A 15,806-nucleotide genomic window follows, 5' to 3' on the forward strand; every position below is an offset into this window, starting at 1 on the left:
CCATACCAGAAGCCAGAGGTGTTAAATAACTCTTTAGTATTCCTATCCCTATTTGGAACCAAAGAATAATTAGAAATAATTTCTGTCTGGAACCATTGTTGATAATAGCAATTTACTAGCTGATTTACTGTCCAGAGCACTGGAAAGGAGGCTCCAGTTCGACGTTGACCCAAGGCATGGCCAGATCCGGCCATGTAGGTGAGTGAGTTTTGGAGACACAGACTTGGTCATTCAAGCAGATGGTTCAACATCAAACAGGTACCTTTTGAATGGCCTTCAAAGTCACCAGAGCAATGGATTTGAATTTACAGAAGTGAACAAGTCATTTTGCAGACAATAACCCTAGCAAGTCATCCAGTTATGTGCCTTGGCTTGACTCTAAGTTTAATCAACTACTCAAGATTGCTAATTGCTGGAGTCATCAAATCAATCAATCATCATTGACAAACACAAATAAATTTAATAGAAACCCGTCAACTAAAAACAGTAAACATCAACGAAAGGCTTTGCTTGCTTGAATTAAGCAGTATCAAAAAGTACAGAGCTTTAAAATTTATTTATTGTTCTTCCGTAATCAAGCAAGCAAGAACAAAAACAGTTCAATAAACTAGCCAGTAATCATAGTACCAATGCCTTCTTCAGACATAATCTCATGAAGCAAAGAATGTTGTACTCTTCCATCAATAATACTAGCAGTTCTAACACCTTGACTAAGTGATGCCACACAACAATTCACTTTCGGTATCATCCCACCAGCCACTTTCTTCTCATCAATCAATTTCTTCACTCCCTTTATATCAATCTCCTTCAGCAAACTCCCTGGATCATCCTTGTTTTCAAGTATCCCGGCCACATCCGTCAACAATATCAGCTTCTCGGCCCCCAATGCAGCCGCCACCTCCCCTGCCACAGTGTCAGCATTGATGTTATAAGACTGGCCCAACTCATCCGCCGCCACGGATGCAATCACTGGTATATGCCCATTATTAACAAGAGGCTGCAAAATAGTGGGGTCTACGCGTGCAACCTCGCCAACAAACCCCAACTGGGCAGATTTGGAAGTTGGTTTGGCCATAAGAAGGCGGCCATCCATCCCAGAAAGGCCAACCGCGGTGGCACCAGCCTTATTGATCAAAGAAACAAGGTCTTTATTAACCTTACCCACCAATACCATAGAAACAATCTCCATAGTCTTGGCATCAGTAACGCGGAGACCCTCATGGAAGAGAGGCTCAATGTTGAGGAGTTTTAGCCAGTGGTTGATTTCTGGGCCACCACCGTGGACTAAAACAGGGCGGAGACCAACACAAGAGAGGAGGACAAGGTCGCTTACAACAGAGGCTTTGAGTTCAGGTTGTTTCATGGCAGCGCCGCCGTATTTGACGACAATGGTTTTGCCCCTGAATTTCTGGATGTAAGGTAGGGATTCTGATAGTATATCTACTCGGAATTGGTTAGCAGAAGTGGTGGGAGTTGGGATGGTGGCGGCGGCGGAGGATTTGACGGTGAGAGAGTGGGAGTGGTGGGAGAAAGGGAAGGAAAGGGTAGTTGGGGTTTTGAGGAGATTAGAGTATTTTGAAGAAGAAGAGAGGGAAAGAGTGGATGTTGAGGGTGATGGTGATAAATTCAAGGCTTTGGCCATCTTCATCCCCTTCTTGTTGTATTGGCCACCTAGCCCTGCAGGTCAGGTAAGCTCGAGGGAGGGAGGGTTGAGGGAGGCTGCGAAGTTTGTGAGCGAATGGGGGTTTTGGTCCGCTCCGTCTTATTTATATTTTATACAGGACAGGACAACAAGGGAAGTCTTTAATTTGATTGATTGCATTATTGTCACTGTCACTCCGTTGCCCTTTTTTAGCATCACAGCTGCTTTATTTTTTTATTTTGGAACTGCATTGCAAACACTACTTCTAAATAGTTTTGATATTCTAAGGGTTGATTTTTGAAAAATAATAATAAAATATTATTTAAAAAAACAACACAACACAAGACGAGTGAATGTTAAAACAGGATGAGACGCGCTCAATGTTACCTTGTCTAATGCATTTTAGTTTCAGATAGAGTGGCTTGGGGGGGCCACCATGAGCGGTTCATGAATCATATCTACCTATACCCATCTTCATCGTCTACAAATATTGCACCTGCGGTCTTGATTTCTTTATGGTGCGCACCAGCAAAAGAAGAGAGTAGGGCAAATCTAAAATGAACTTAAATGCAGCCTTCTTTTATCTCACGTTGAGCCAAAAAAATGAACCCAGCTATTGTCCATTAATTACATGATCTACACTACTTTAAATATCAATTTGAAGATTTTGATAATGTTGAAACATTCAATAGAAACCATTGCCTACAAAATCGTCGTCGTCGCCGCTGCTGTAAGATTCAAGCAACTGACTATCATCATCATCCTCATCTCCATCGGTCACAATCTCCAAGATCCCAGCTCCTCCACCAAAGTCTACATCATCCATCATAAAGTCCCCGTCATCGTCATCATCATCAAGGTCACTCACACTATCATCGTCGTCATCGTCATTGCTCATATCATCAGCGTCACTATCACCATCCCCATCCAGGCCTGGACCAAGTATGGGATCCACATCACCATCATCTTCATCATCATCATCCTCATCTTCCTCACTCTCTGCATCATCAGGATCAGAGTCGTCATCAGTTGGCCTTCTTCGACCAATCTCATAGACTCTGGCTGATGAAAACATCTCTTCTTGGTCATCCATTGTAATCAGCCCAGCAAATGAATCAGTTGCCTCTGTTGCAAAATCAAGGACACAACGGTCTACTGGTGTGGTCGCAATTTCAGAATAATTGATGGAATCTACCGTGCGGAAAGCAGCAAATAAGGGATGCTTCACACGACGGGTATGAACTGCTGACATTACATCATCAAGATTTCTCCTCAGGATTGCATAAATAACATCCCCACGAGCATTAAATGTTATTACTGTTTGGTCTAATGAAGGTACACTTCGAAAGAGCCTGAATTTCCGGAGATCCCAGACCTCAGAGTTTATAATCACCTGTTTAGAAGAGATAACTATTAACAAAAGAATAGCAACAAAAAATTTGGATAGAGAAATCTACAACCTTCCAGACATCTGAGAGAGTGATCCATATGGAACAAAAGTATTGCATTTAGCATTTAATCACACACAAACCAATTATCTGCATCTATGAAAGATCCTCAAATCTATCATGCTCCTATATTCTTCAGTTCATGGAAAAAGATTTTTTCCTGAGGTAAATCTTTGTAAGGAAGGGATTAAAATGACTTCAAACACCAAAAATCAATGCGGTCTAACTAGCAAAAACACCAACATTTTGCATACCTCATTCCCAGCAGGATGAAAGCCACCGCCACCATAATCTGTAAACTGGTCAAAACGATGGACAGGACCAGATTGCCGCCTATCCCATAAGACCCCATTCCAAAGCAGCATAGTATCTGAAGGACTAAAGTGTACGAGGGAATAAACATGTCCCCGACCTGTAGAACTTGAAACTGTATCTGAAAGGGTTGATTCCACATGACAGGTCTGTACATCATAAAGCATAATCTCTCTCCGGGCCTGCTCTGTTGTTAGGGCCGCAAAAACATTACCAGAGTTGCTAAAAGTAGCAGCCTTGCAGCCGTCGAGTGAATGAATTGGCCCACCTGAGATTGAAGAGGCATCCCATAAACGCACATCCTGGGAACTTGAAGAGAGCACCAGTTGGGTTTCACCACAAACATATGACTGAACAAGTGTTAAAGGAGACTGGTGGCTTGTGCAGCTCTCTAGCACATTGTTGCTATTAGAGTCGAAAATCTTAAGCTCTCCAGCATGACTGCCAACTGCAATGTGAGAGGAATCACCAAGAAAAGTAATGCACGTCAACAGGGCACCAGCATCATCCCTGCAAGTTCTCCATGGCCTGAATCTGCTGTATACAAATTGTCGATCCCTGCGATTTCCATGAACCCCGCCATATATACTTCTGAACTCACGTGTGCCAAGTCTAGCAGTTACATTTGATGGGGCATCCAGGCTCCTTTTTGGTTCAGGACAAACATGAGGGTGTAAAAGAGAGAGTGGTGGAAGAGTGGTGATAGGAGCTGGGCACTGGCGATGCTGGTGCTTCAAATATTGAACAACAAGAGAGTCTAGAGTTAACCGCTCTGAGTTGCTGGACTGGTTATCATTTAGAGGCCCAGATTGCATGTAGCTGCCATATTGGTTGTCATCAGCATAATCTGCCAAAGTGCTCGGTGTTGATCGACCATGTATATCCCTCAAACCTGAAGCAGGTGTAGAAAATCCAACAGCATCACTAAGTGAACCTATCTTACGTGCGGTATTGGGTGTCAGACAACCTGGAGATCTAAGCCCGTGCTCACCAGTGTTGATTCGCTTCCCAGATGATGCCAACCCAAAATCCTTAAGGTCTGATAGTTTTCGTTTCATTGGCAACAAAATTGGAGTCTTACAAATGGACTCTGTCTCAGGATTGCTTTTCTGTAAGGATTCTGGCGGGGCTTCTAAAGGGTTTGGAGATGCAGTAGATTGTTTTAAACTACTCAAGACCTTCTTTAATGGCAGTTGTTCAGAATCTATGAATTGTGACTGATTTCGGGACTGCGAACCAAAAGTTGGTGAGAAAACAAGTGACTTCTTCTTTGAAGACACTGTTGCCTCACATTTCAAGCTGGAATTGTCACTGCATCCAGTTGCTTTTAGTTTGTCATACAGAAATCCACAAGGGGTTCGACCAGAGGGCCAATGGATTTGTATTGAAGGGGTTTCTTGTGTGGAAGCTTGGTGTGAAAGAGATGATGCAGCTGCAAGTGATGGTAGAGGTGTCAACTGTGCCTCTTTCAGCAGCATAGCGGCTGCAGAAGCCAAACCAGATGCCTGGAGGTGTTCATGTATAAGGAGCAAAAGTTCCCTGAAGTAAAGAAGGGGTCAGAAGTGGGTGATTATTGAATCATATAACTACTGTATTAAGATTTCTTAAATATACCTGGAATGATACGTGATAGGAGTGGCAGCTGCTATTGCAGCTCTTTCTATGCGCTTCAAAGCAGGGGTAGCTGCATCAGTTGCTGCTAATGTACTAGCACGTCCTGAATTTGTTACAATCTGCAACGCAAGTCAATGGTTGAACATATGGATCACTAATTTCAATAAACTAACATGACAACAAAAACACAGTTTTACTTGAAATTTTCCACCACCAGAAAGGAATATCTAATAGATACAGTTACTAAAGCACATTATTATTCCGGATAATAAATATTTTTTTATTTGTTGATAGCAGTAATAACAAAAGTAAGAAACTGTCATGTATGGAACAAGAAAATTACAGCATAAAACAAGGTACAAATTTAACAGTTTGTGCTTCTAAAGGAGAAGACATGGCATGGACTATTGACAAGAGATACACAAGTGGGTGGCAAAATAATTGAGGTGGTTCATGGGAATCCACCAAAAAAACATTTTTCTCTGGATGAAGGTTCAAGCAAAAAGGAAAGAATATCAACCATTACCATGCACCTGCCTGGGGCCCTCGGCACTCCATGCTGCAGTAACTAAATTAGCCTTTTGAGCATTTTTCTTGCATAAAAATAAGCATGATCGTAATCAGCTGATTAGATTGGAACTTCACCAAATACATGACTTGAAGTGCAAATTGTCCAAATGTTAGCAGCACAACCTTTCAGTCAGGAGCGCTATGGATGATTTTGGTCTGGCATTTATAACTTAACTATATTTTTTGTTGGATTTTGTTTTGTGCTGCTATTAGTGGGAAAAGGAATTGGTTAAACACAACAAGAAATTTAAAAATCAGAACATGTTACCTACTTAGCACACATTTTAATAACCATCATTCGGATTCCATTTTAGTATACAGCTAAAGGTTCAATTCCCCATGCACCGGAGATTTCATGTCCCTATGCCTTGAAGGATGAGACAGTCGCAATAGGTAGAAGAGATGCGTGTGTCAAATTATACATATAGGAGTATTGACATGAAAGTAAAGACAATTTTTTCAATGTAGTATGAGCACAGAGATGTAAAGATGCTTACCGCAATTAGCTCAATTGCCATCTGGGCAAGTTCAGCTTGCCACCTGCCTTGTTCTGTTCCAGGTGTATGGCTGCCTAAATCACGAATTAGCTCTGACAACTTTTTCCCAACCTAACAGACCACAATGACTTTGTCACAAAAATCATTAAATTTTGAATTGCCCTAATATTTTATAATGATGTTTACTTGTCCAAAATGAAAACAAAATCTGCAAAGGAGCAGAGTATAAAAGAAAGCAAAATTGTTCCAAGATTGAAACATGATAAGATGATAATAAGCTGGACCGAGTATATGTCTATATCTTCATCAGAAAAGGGGACATAACGACACCTAATTAAGTATAGTCCCAAAGAAAACAGAACCTACAACTTGTGTCCGCCAAACAACCAAAAAAAGAGACAATCAAGTAACCTTATATATGTTCAAGATTAAAAAAAAAGTTCAAGGTCAAAAAACTATACCACTACATAATAACAATTTTTTACCTGAAGTTTGGTCAATATGTGGGCAATTGTATCATCTCTGGCTAAACCAAGCAGAACTCGGCATGCAAGAGCTCGGATACAGTCAAGAGCAGCAGGAGGTGAATAAACACGTGGTTGGAGGAGATGGAGAAGAACCTTTATACCATTGTTAGCACGCACTGCATCCCTTGCTTGACGATATACTTGTTCCATTTGAGCAGCAAGGCCAGCACAACCTGCACCAGTTCCTAAATATATTCTCCGATCTCCAACCAATCCTGAAGCTGCTGTAGGAACAGGTGTTTGTGAAGTGCTACTGGCAGATCGAGAAGCAGAACCTACTGCAATGCTTCGATCAACAGCACTCGATTCCCCATTCCTCTGCTCAGTCTGGCCAGGCATCTGAACAGGGTTTGAGGATTGACCAGAAACAGATTGCTGGCCTGGTGCAATTAGAGGTGGTTTATTGCTTATTGAAGGAGGCGGGCAAACAAGATTGATTAGCACATTTAATGCTGGCTGTATGATCTGCAAATATAGAATTGATGAAAATGCAAACTACTAAAGAATTTGCTACAAAGTCAATCAGGAAAAAAGGTCAATGATGGCCGTGGCAGCAGCAATAACAGTAGTGTACAAACAAAGAAAATGGCTGCAGAAATATCTGCTTACCTCAGGGTCCACATAATTACTGGAAATGTTTGCTGCGTCTAAGATTATGGCAATACCAACACGATTATTGCTTAATGTGGCATTTACAATCATCTTGCGGCTGTCATTTACCAGTGTAACGATATGCAGAACACCAAATGCATACTGAAGTAAGTCATGCAAATATCGCTCAACAATAGGAGGGGCCTACAAACACGAGCCAGAATAGATATTAGTAGAGATGTGCAGGCAGCAGAAACAAGGGAAATTATTACACTAACCTGACACAATTCCAGCATGGTAACATGCCCATTAAAGCCCAAGAACTTGTCTACTGCAGGAAAACGGGTTCTAACAAATGCAGAACCCAGCTTTCGATCCTTTTGCAACTGCAGAAACACTGCATCCATCGCCTCATTACTAATGTCGAGTGGCTTATATGCAGCCCTAACACTTGGAACATTTCTAGCCACATTTCGATTGTTTTTATTGGGACGAATGGAATCCACCAGCAAAAGAAGATGAGCTCTGAAATACTGTCGCAAAGCAACACAGGTGTGATAAGCTATCTGCTTTTCTGATGATGTCAGTACTTCCGCTGAGGAACGATCATTACGAAGAGCTGTTGAGTTGGACAGATTTAAGGCACCTGAATTAACACCAGATCTAACTGAGGCAGCATCATTTAAAAGAGTCAATAACTTATGCAAACCATCCTGGGCATCAAAAGCATCAATAACGGCTCTGAACACAAATGCAGCACCAAAAAATAAGGCCGCATTTTTCCTGGCTTGATCTTGCAGGCATTCAAGGAGTTGAATGGCCAACTCAACCACCTGGTGAACAACATCTGAGGGGAGTGCACATACACGTTCCATGATCCCCTGCAACAACATTCTAAAAGGTCAGGTATAATTGGAAATGCAACATGAAACATAAGCTGATACAACTACACGCAAAATCAGACTTTTAACACACACAAAAATTACCTGTAGAGAACCTATAGTAAACAAGCATGAAGAAAGACCAAAGAATGTCTCGTCAACCCTTGGGATTGAAAGCAATTTCTGCATGCCACTTCGATCCACAAATAATGCAGCAAATTTCCGATGAGCAGCCAAAGCACAGATAAGTTTCATCACATCAGGTAAGAGTGTCACAGCCGTAGATGATCCCTTGTGTTTATAGCTGCGCTGTAATAATGCAAGACACACGTCTACCCCCTTTTCATGCAGAACAGGCCCAAGAACTTCAACGTACTCACCTAATATCTCAAGGCACTGGATGCAGTATTTTTCCCTCAATTGAGCAAGGGATTCAAGGTCAGGAATAAAATATTCTTCAGCATCCTCATTTACTTCTGGTTCCACACCACCAAGATTCATTGAATCATCATTGGTACCACCAGAGTTCCTAACACCAGCCCACAAGTATCAGCAGTTGCATTAACAAGAAAATCTATTTTCCGAAGATAAAACCAACAAAAATGAAACACCAACCTAGAAACTTCAATTGCATTGGCAGCATCAATAACAGTACTTGCAGCTCGGGAAGCAGCCAAAACTGCAGCTTCTTCACTGTTGCTTGATTTAAACTCCTGTGTATAAAATTAATTTAAGTTATGAAGGTTTCAAACTTTACATGAAGCCAGTAAAATAATGAATAAAAAAGATAAGATAGTTTGCTCACCTCTAAAGCAGCACTCTTCACATCTTCAGCAGCAGCGTCACCAGCAGCTTTGATGGCACCTGCAGGTGCATTTGCTCCTCTAGCTTCCGCTTCAGCAGCTTGAACTGCTTTCTTCACCAGATCAGAAATGTCTTTGGTTCCGATCCTGCAACCCTGAAAGCAATCATCATTATCGTCTCTTTCCACAGCCAAACCATCTGAATGCATATTTCCCTGGAACTTTCTTGTATCTGGTCCTTTCTTCACATCTAAAAGATTCTTTGAATTCCTATCTCTAGCACTCCGTCCTGGTCCTGATCGACTACCAGAATCTGGAGATGTTGAAACCTGTTCATTCTCGAGTGCTGTTTCATTAACCCTCCCCCTCCCTCTGTGTCTTGTCCATCCACGGGAAGGCCTGCGTCTCAACAAGTCATCTCTTCCACTTTCATCAAGTTCTGCAAACTTTGTTTTTACATCACGAAGGTCTCGACCATGCCGTCTCTCCCCACCATCAGCATCTATGTCATCATTATCTTCTCCAACAGATTCTAAAGATCTTTCATCTAAATCAACTAAAGATCTCTCATCTGCAGCCCTGATATTATTTTCAAGGGTTGCCTCTGGAAGCTGCCGCACCCTGCACCTACCTTCTTCTCTACCTCTTATACAAGTTGCAGAAGATGCATTCTTGCCCTCTGTTAAATAACTAGCATCTTTTTGGCTTGCACTTGCCTCCCCAAGGACACGAATACGAAGATAGCGCATAAGTTTTGCTGATAATCCAGATGTCAACACATCTTCAACTATTTGACCACCACTGAGCTCAGCAAAAGAAAAAAAAAATCAGATACAAAGGTAAAGACATGAATTAACAGGACCAAAGACAATGCCACCACTTTACAGTAAGAAACTATATATATATATATATGTAAAGGAAAAATACAATTTCAAACAAATTGAGCATGTAAATGTCATATGAGTATGGGAAAAAATTATTCTCCTGCAAATGCATACCTTGCCAAACCTACAGCTAAAAGTCCAGTAGAATAGGTTTTCAACATTTCAGAATCTGAGCCCTCCTTTCTCTCCATATCATGCTTCCAGTTTCGATCTTCACTGGGAAATCTGGTAGCTTCGTCCATCACCCAAGCTTTTATGTTCTCCATAACAGGGTCTTCAAAAACATGAGGATACTGTGAACCATTGACAACTCGTCACGCCAAATATGATAAACTTAAACATCAGGATGATTAGAAAATAAAGAGATGAGAACGTACAATCCAAGTTAGAGAACAGGTCATAAGAAGCCTCGCAGCAGCTGCCTGGATGGAGGTTGAGTATCTAGTTTCAGACAGAAACCTCGAAGAAATCAACTCAAAGAATTCATCATTATCCTGAAGTGGAAGATAGGGAAATTCTTTAAGAATTTGAATAATGAACATGTCCAACAACACAATAAAACTCAAAGTTACATGCATGCAAATGTGCCACTTAAAGATACACAAAAAATTTAAGTTGTTACGCACAAAGAATACAAACAGTTGGATATGAAATTCACATTAAAAAGAGAAAGCAAAATTTGTTACCCGAACTAAACTCCCAAGCCGTCCGATATTATGAGAAGCACGACTATTGTTGAAAGAAGAGTTACCATTCTCCTTCATGTACCTACATGCATGGAAAAAAAAATTAATTTCAGAAAAAAGATAATTAGCAAAATCTTCAAATCTATTAAGAAATTGACAGAGGCATTCTAGAATCAGAGGTGGAGATATGCAAAGATAAGATTTGAACACAAGACCTATACTTCAAAGTCAACAGACAGTCGACGTGCAAAATAACAGGCTCACACCATTTTTTTTTTTTTTGTAATGCATATCCCAACCCGTTCTTCCACTTTAAGATTTTCCTTAAATACTTTGATGTTTTTGAGAGTCCCAGAAGACACTAATCACAGACTGCTGTAAAAGTGGATAGTGTGTTAGTAATGTTGTCAGATGTAACGTAACCATATTTTCTGATCATAATGATCCATCCTTACTGTCATGAAAATATGACCACTTGAATAAGAGTTTCCCTGTTATAAGTTACCACCACCAGGTTTTCAACCTAAAAGATATTAGCAGCTGTAGAGGAAACAATGGCAAGAAACTACAGGATTCATATGACCATTTATTGGGAACCCTCATTTGGTTATGTTACTGCAGATACTGTATTTGAACTGACAGCAATCGACACGAAAATGCTATCTAAAATCATATACAATAATTTGTGCACATCTTTCATGTTTTCGAATACCATATGCATTTCAAATTAAAATATCAAGCCCAGAACTGAATAAAGGATGATAGTGCCAATATAAGAGTATAATGACGTTATCCTAATAGACGAAAAATAATCAAAATTACATTCCGGGATAAAAACCAAACTAACTAGAAATCTACACCACCCCCTGAAATCAGTAATTCCTCCTATTAGCATACAGTGTGCGGTATACTATACAGGCAGCAAATATTAGGAAGTGATAAGCTTTCTGTGCATTGTTTTCAAGTGCAAGGAAATAAATAAGTATTAGTTAGAGATGAAAATAAAAACAAAAATATGTAATAAAAAAATGAATAGGGAAAGGGGGGGTATGCATACAGTGACTCTTGAGTTTCGAGAAGAGAGGAAAGAGCGTGGAGAAGAGTAGGGTTAGGATTATCAGGAGAAGAAGTGATTTTATCAATCCATTTCTGCGCTTTCTCGATTAATTCCTCTTCTTCCTTCTTCGTTTCATCTACTTCCTCTCCTTCTCTCTGCGATTGTGGTTGCGGTTGCGACGGATTAGAAGGAGCATCTCCTCCGCCTCCTCCTCCGCTATGCGTTTGGGTTTGGGCTTGGGCTTGCCTCGATGGAGAATCGTCCAAAGAATTTGATCCCTCCATCGTCTATCTGAATTCAATGAATGAAACCCTAAAAAGAAAGAAATAGAGGAATGGTTTAGGTTTAGGTTTAGGCTTGGGGGAAAAGAAAGGAAGCAGCTGATGACACTAAATACTAATAATATTTAGCAGCTCTGGCTGGCTGGGTTGCGGGCGGAGTGGGTTTTTCTAAATTACATACACAGAGTCTTTCTGTTACGTGTGTGTTGTGCAGAGGAGCGGAAACTTCCCGATGAATCCCACCCGTTTTTTCTCTAACCCTATTTAAGCCCGACCCGCTTTTCCTAAGACCTCAATGAAATGGGCCTTCTTTTGGGAGCTTGATGTTATATGCTAATAATTATCGGGCCTTTCTTCTATTTTAATTAAATTAACAAAATTTAATTAAGGTTCCGTTTTTTTATTGCGTTTCTATATTTAGTTAATCAATATATATCATATATTTATATGGAATTCATTAAAAAATCTCAATTGAAATCTTAATTAAAAGAAAAGTTACATATTATGATTTTTATTAAATATATTTTTTAAAAACTATAATTATAAAAACTACCATAATATCAAACAAACACTAAAATATCTAATTATTTTCAAATCCTAACGCAAATATGAATGGATGGAATATACTAGGCCGTGTCAAATGTAGCATATAATGGAAAAACAATAGGTTTGTGTAATATATATGAGGTGGGCCACTATACATTTTTGGGAAGTGAGGTTTTCACAAATCATTTTAATTGACTACACAAATTAACTACACCTGGTAACGCGCTTAATATTCTTTTCTTTTATTTTCTTCGGCCTTGTTATTCAAGCTGCCTTGTGAGTTGATATCTTATGGACAATCATCTTTGAAAGTTGTTTGCAATACACCTACAGTAATTTCAACTCTATTTTCTTGGCTGGTCTTACAGCTAGTAATTTCCAACATTTTTCAAAGCTCAATGAACATAATTAGGCTGGCTTCTCATAATGGGCCGGTTAGATTGCATGATAACATATAAAAAAAATAGACCACAGATTCAGACTGGTTTCAAACTAAGCCAAGTTGAGCCAATAGGTTAAAGTACTATTAAAAGCAAGAGGAACGCCATGAATCAATACCATTGCACTGTTGTACAGGGATAATGCATTCACATGCCAAGACACTAGTCAGGACTGGTGGAGTTTTGTCGCAACCAAAAACTAAATAAACCAGAATCCACTATCTTCTCTCCTTTCAATCTTTTAATAAAAGACTACTGTTTAGCTTTTCCTGCAAGCCCTGCTAAACATTTCTCTTATGTTCCTTGATTCTTCTCCACCTTAGCATTTTTAGCTTGCTTTCCACTTCTCTTTGTTTTATCTTCACTCCTACCCTTTTCCTGATAGACATAAAAAAAACACAATAATCAGTCTAAGAGTCAGCGAGAACCCTAGATGTGAAGTTCTGACATTTCCTAATACCTCTTTTTATACAGCCCAATATCCTGTCAATTTATATTGTATCAATGCACTTTTCCAACACAAACAACTCATCCTATTAGCATTCATGAAATTCTACTCTCATCATGCCCTATTGATGTTTTTTTTTCCAACCAAGAACTTTCAATCTCAAATAGAATAAAGAATTTACACATATGCTCACTATGGGCTTACCATGACTAAAAGGTGGCCTAGGCAAATTCCACATTCAACTTGTAACATATCAAAAACTTTTTCAAAAAAAGTAATAAATTAAGGGAATTATAAAAGTCGGAATGTGTATCACAGCCTACACCAGTCCCAGATATGCAAAAAAATATGTTCAACCAGCTAGCTATTTTGGGCAAGAGAAGGATATGATGCGTTGTAATGTGCACCTGTAATAATCTGAAAGAAGTTGGATTATGTTCGGCATTGGTTGGAAAATTTTCAGCTTTCAGTACTTTACTAGTTACCTTGAGTAAATTTAATCTGCAATCAAATCCCATAAACTAACCAGGTCAGGCAGATAAAGGAAACCATTTCACACTAGGATTTCATCCTGCTTTCTATGTTAAGCTCGCTTATTGAACAAAGACAAAATACCATATCTCTATTGGAGTTTAAATCTGAATAAATACTTTAAATGATTTAACAAAAGCATTAACCACAACTTATTCTTCACGTACTCCCCTAATATTGAAAATCCTTCAGCTACTGCACTAGTAAAAAGAGACAAGTTAATGACGAGCAAAGATTTCTCTAGATCTTATACATGTCTTTTTATGTCTTTTTTCTTCTTTCGGATTGTGCAAGAACAATCCATTCGACGCATCACTCCAAATTAGTTTCTTGAGCCATCCCAAAACCTTTTTCTGCAATTCTACATTCTTACCTTATTTAATTATGCTAAATCTATCAGTTATATATTATTTTTGAATTTTATTTATTTTTTATTGTGTAAATAAGTGATGCTTCATTGATTGTATGTTGGCTTAAAGTTTTGGTTCTTAAAATTCAACTATTTTTATAAGCTTGTTATGATCTCCTTATCCAGTGAAAATATGAGTGGAAAGATACATTTTTTGGTTTAACATTGCTTCTTGGGAGGATTAGTTTCATATTTAAAATCTCATAGCCCCCTCTTGTTTTTTTTATTATTATTCCTATTACAAAATCTATAGCCATCCCTATTTCAAGCCAATCACGCTTGACCTGACACCAGCAGTTATGATGTCTTGAAATTGGTGTCAAGTTTGCAAATTTCACAACTCCATGCTAGACTGAACAGAAAATTGCACCAAAAACCACCCCCAAATCCATGAGTAGACCTATGTATATGATTCATATTTATGTCTGTGTGTATTCACTAATGTCGAGGAAGGAGAATTCAAATAATGAAAGGTCATATATCATTTCTAGTAGAGGACATACATTTATAATTCTCGTCTTGAGCAGCATAGTTCTTATCCAATGAGCATAGAGCCTTTTTTTTATTGGAACACCTGCAGGTACAGATCTTGTACATTAGAGAGTAAAAAAAACTCAATCTCAGGTGAAAGAAAATTATTTATGACCATCTATATGCATTTCGCTTAAATTGATAGGAATCAACTCTAGGAACACAAAATTAATTTCCAAAAACATTATTTGAGAGGAAAGTAACTAGCAGTCAGATAATCACAAGAGATATATTCAAGTTAAATGGTGTAGCTGATTAGTCCAATTGTGCCATAAGTAGGCATGGCTAGTCAAACATATAGAGATGAAAGATAATTCTTGACATGCCTAAAGCACTGTAGTAAGATTAAGTCTAAACAGATAAAGACAGACCTTGTAGTACAACCAAGCTAAAACCTTTGAATCATCCAGCCAAAAAAACTTGGAAGATTCAATTTCTGAATAAGAAAGGAAAATGTTATCAAACAAAAGCAATTTAATATCCTCGATAATATTTTGACAGAAGTTGCAGTATTAAATTTTTTTCCCATTCAAAATTTAGTCATCTCATGCTTACCATAAGAATAGAATATCATTCTCGATAGATGTCATACATCGTCCAAGAAAGACATTGTCAGAATTAGAACCTATCAGTTCAAGGATGATGAGACCTTATTACTCAGGCATGCATACATCCTCAGTGGAACAAAATCTAGTCATGCATATAGCCTAAGAAAACATTCTGTATCAACTGATCAAAAGATCAATCTGAAATCCTGATTGGATTTCACAAGAAAAAAAAAAGAATAAAGAGCTAATAAAGGTTCAGTGGCTCTGTCCTACCAGATCAGAATAGTAATATGGATTGTATATGAAAATAACAACCCTTGTAGTATAAAGTAACATGATTTACTTTGTATATTTCAACATAGTAGTCACAGGAATTTGCACCAGAAAAACACAGGTAGTAGACGACCTTTGATTTCACAAACTACTCTCATACAGTTCTGTGCAATGGACATTAGATGCTGATATACAGGATAGTCATTGATGAATATTATCTCATCTAATTGCCTGAACTTCCCAAGATCATCTCTCTTCTGCATACGAGGAAAAAATAGTTTTATTTA

General features: G+C 38.8%; 3 protein-coding genes across 4 annotated transcripts in view; all 3 read right to left on the bottom strand.

The window, feature by feature from the left end:
* Positions 1–493: 493 nt before the first annotated feature.
* Positions 494–1,773, bottom strand: LOC18100803 (acetylglutamate kinase, chloroplastic). The gene has a single exon (XM_006382155.3). It carries the CDS (start codon positions 1,646–1,648, stop codon positions 608–610), a length of 1,041 nt encoding a protein of 346 aa, XP_006382217.1. The 5' UTR covers positions 1,649–1,773; the 3' UTR covers positions 494–607.
* Positions 1,774–2,200: 427 nt separating this feature from the next.
* Positions 2,201–15,806, bottom strand: part of LOC18100804 (DDB1- and CUL4-associated factor homolog 1) — a 37,704-nt gene continuing 24,098 nt past the window's right edge. Inside the window, exons 2-15 of one of the 2 annotated variants that reach the window (XM_024604749.2) lie at positions 11,513–11,849; positions 10,456–10,537; positions 10,147–10,263; positions 9,884–10,062; positions 8,888–9,686; positions 8,698–8,795; positions 8,188–8,611; positions 7,480–8,082; positions 7,220–7,405; positions 6,569–7,075; positions 6,084–6,194; positions 5,017–5,135; positions 3,345–4,941; positions 2,201–3,035 (exon numbers count right to left, since the gene is read on the bottom strand). In XM_024604749.2, coding sequence (XP_024460517.2) covers positions 2,328–3,035; positions 3,345–4,941; positions 5,017–5,135; positions 6,084–6,194; positions 6,569–7,075; positions 7,220–7,405; positions 7,480–8,082; positions 8,188–8,611; positions 8,698–8,795; positions 8,888–9,686; positions 9,884–10,062; positions 10,147–10,263; positions 10,456–10,537; positions 11,513–11,796 — 5,814 coding nt within the window. In that variant the 5' untranslated portion in view covers positions 11,797–11,849 and the 3' untranslated portion in view covers positions 2,201–2,327. The remainder of the gene's footprint in view (positions 3,036–3,344; positions 4,942–5,016; positions 5,136–6,083; positions 6,195–6,568; positions 7,076–7,219; positions 7,406–7,479; positions 8,083–8,187; positions 8,612–8,697; positions 8,796–8,887; positions 9,687–9,883; positions 10,063–10,146; positions 10,264–10,455; positions 10,538–11,512; positions 11,850–15,806) is intronic. The other variant, XM_052454021.1, reaches the window with a different exon arrangement.
* LOC18100813 (uncharacterized) overlaps positions 12,871–15,806 on the bottom strand; it is a 59,000-nt gene continuing 56,064 nt past the window's right edge. Inside the window, exon 7 of the mRNA XM_052454026.1 lies at positions 12,871–13,157. Within this exon, the coding sequence (XP_052309986.1) occupies positions 13,074–13,157 (84 nt within the window). The 3' untranslated portion in view covers positions 12,871–13,073. The remainder of the gene's footprint in view (positions 13,158–15,806) is intronic.

Source organism: Populus trichocarpa, chromosome 6 (genome assembly GCF_000002775.5).
Source record: "Populus trichocarpa isolate Nisqually-1 chromosome 6, P.trichocarpa_v4.1, whole genome shotgun sequence".
Taxonomy (NCBI): domain Eukaryota; kingdom Viridiplantae; phylum Streptophyta; class Magnoliopsida; order Malpighiales; family Salicaceae; genus Populus; species Populus trichocarpa.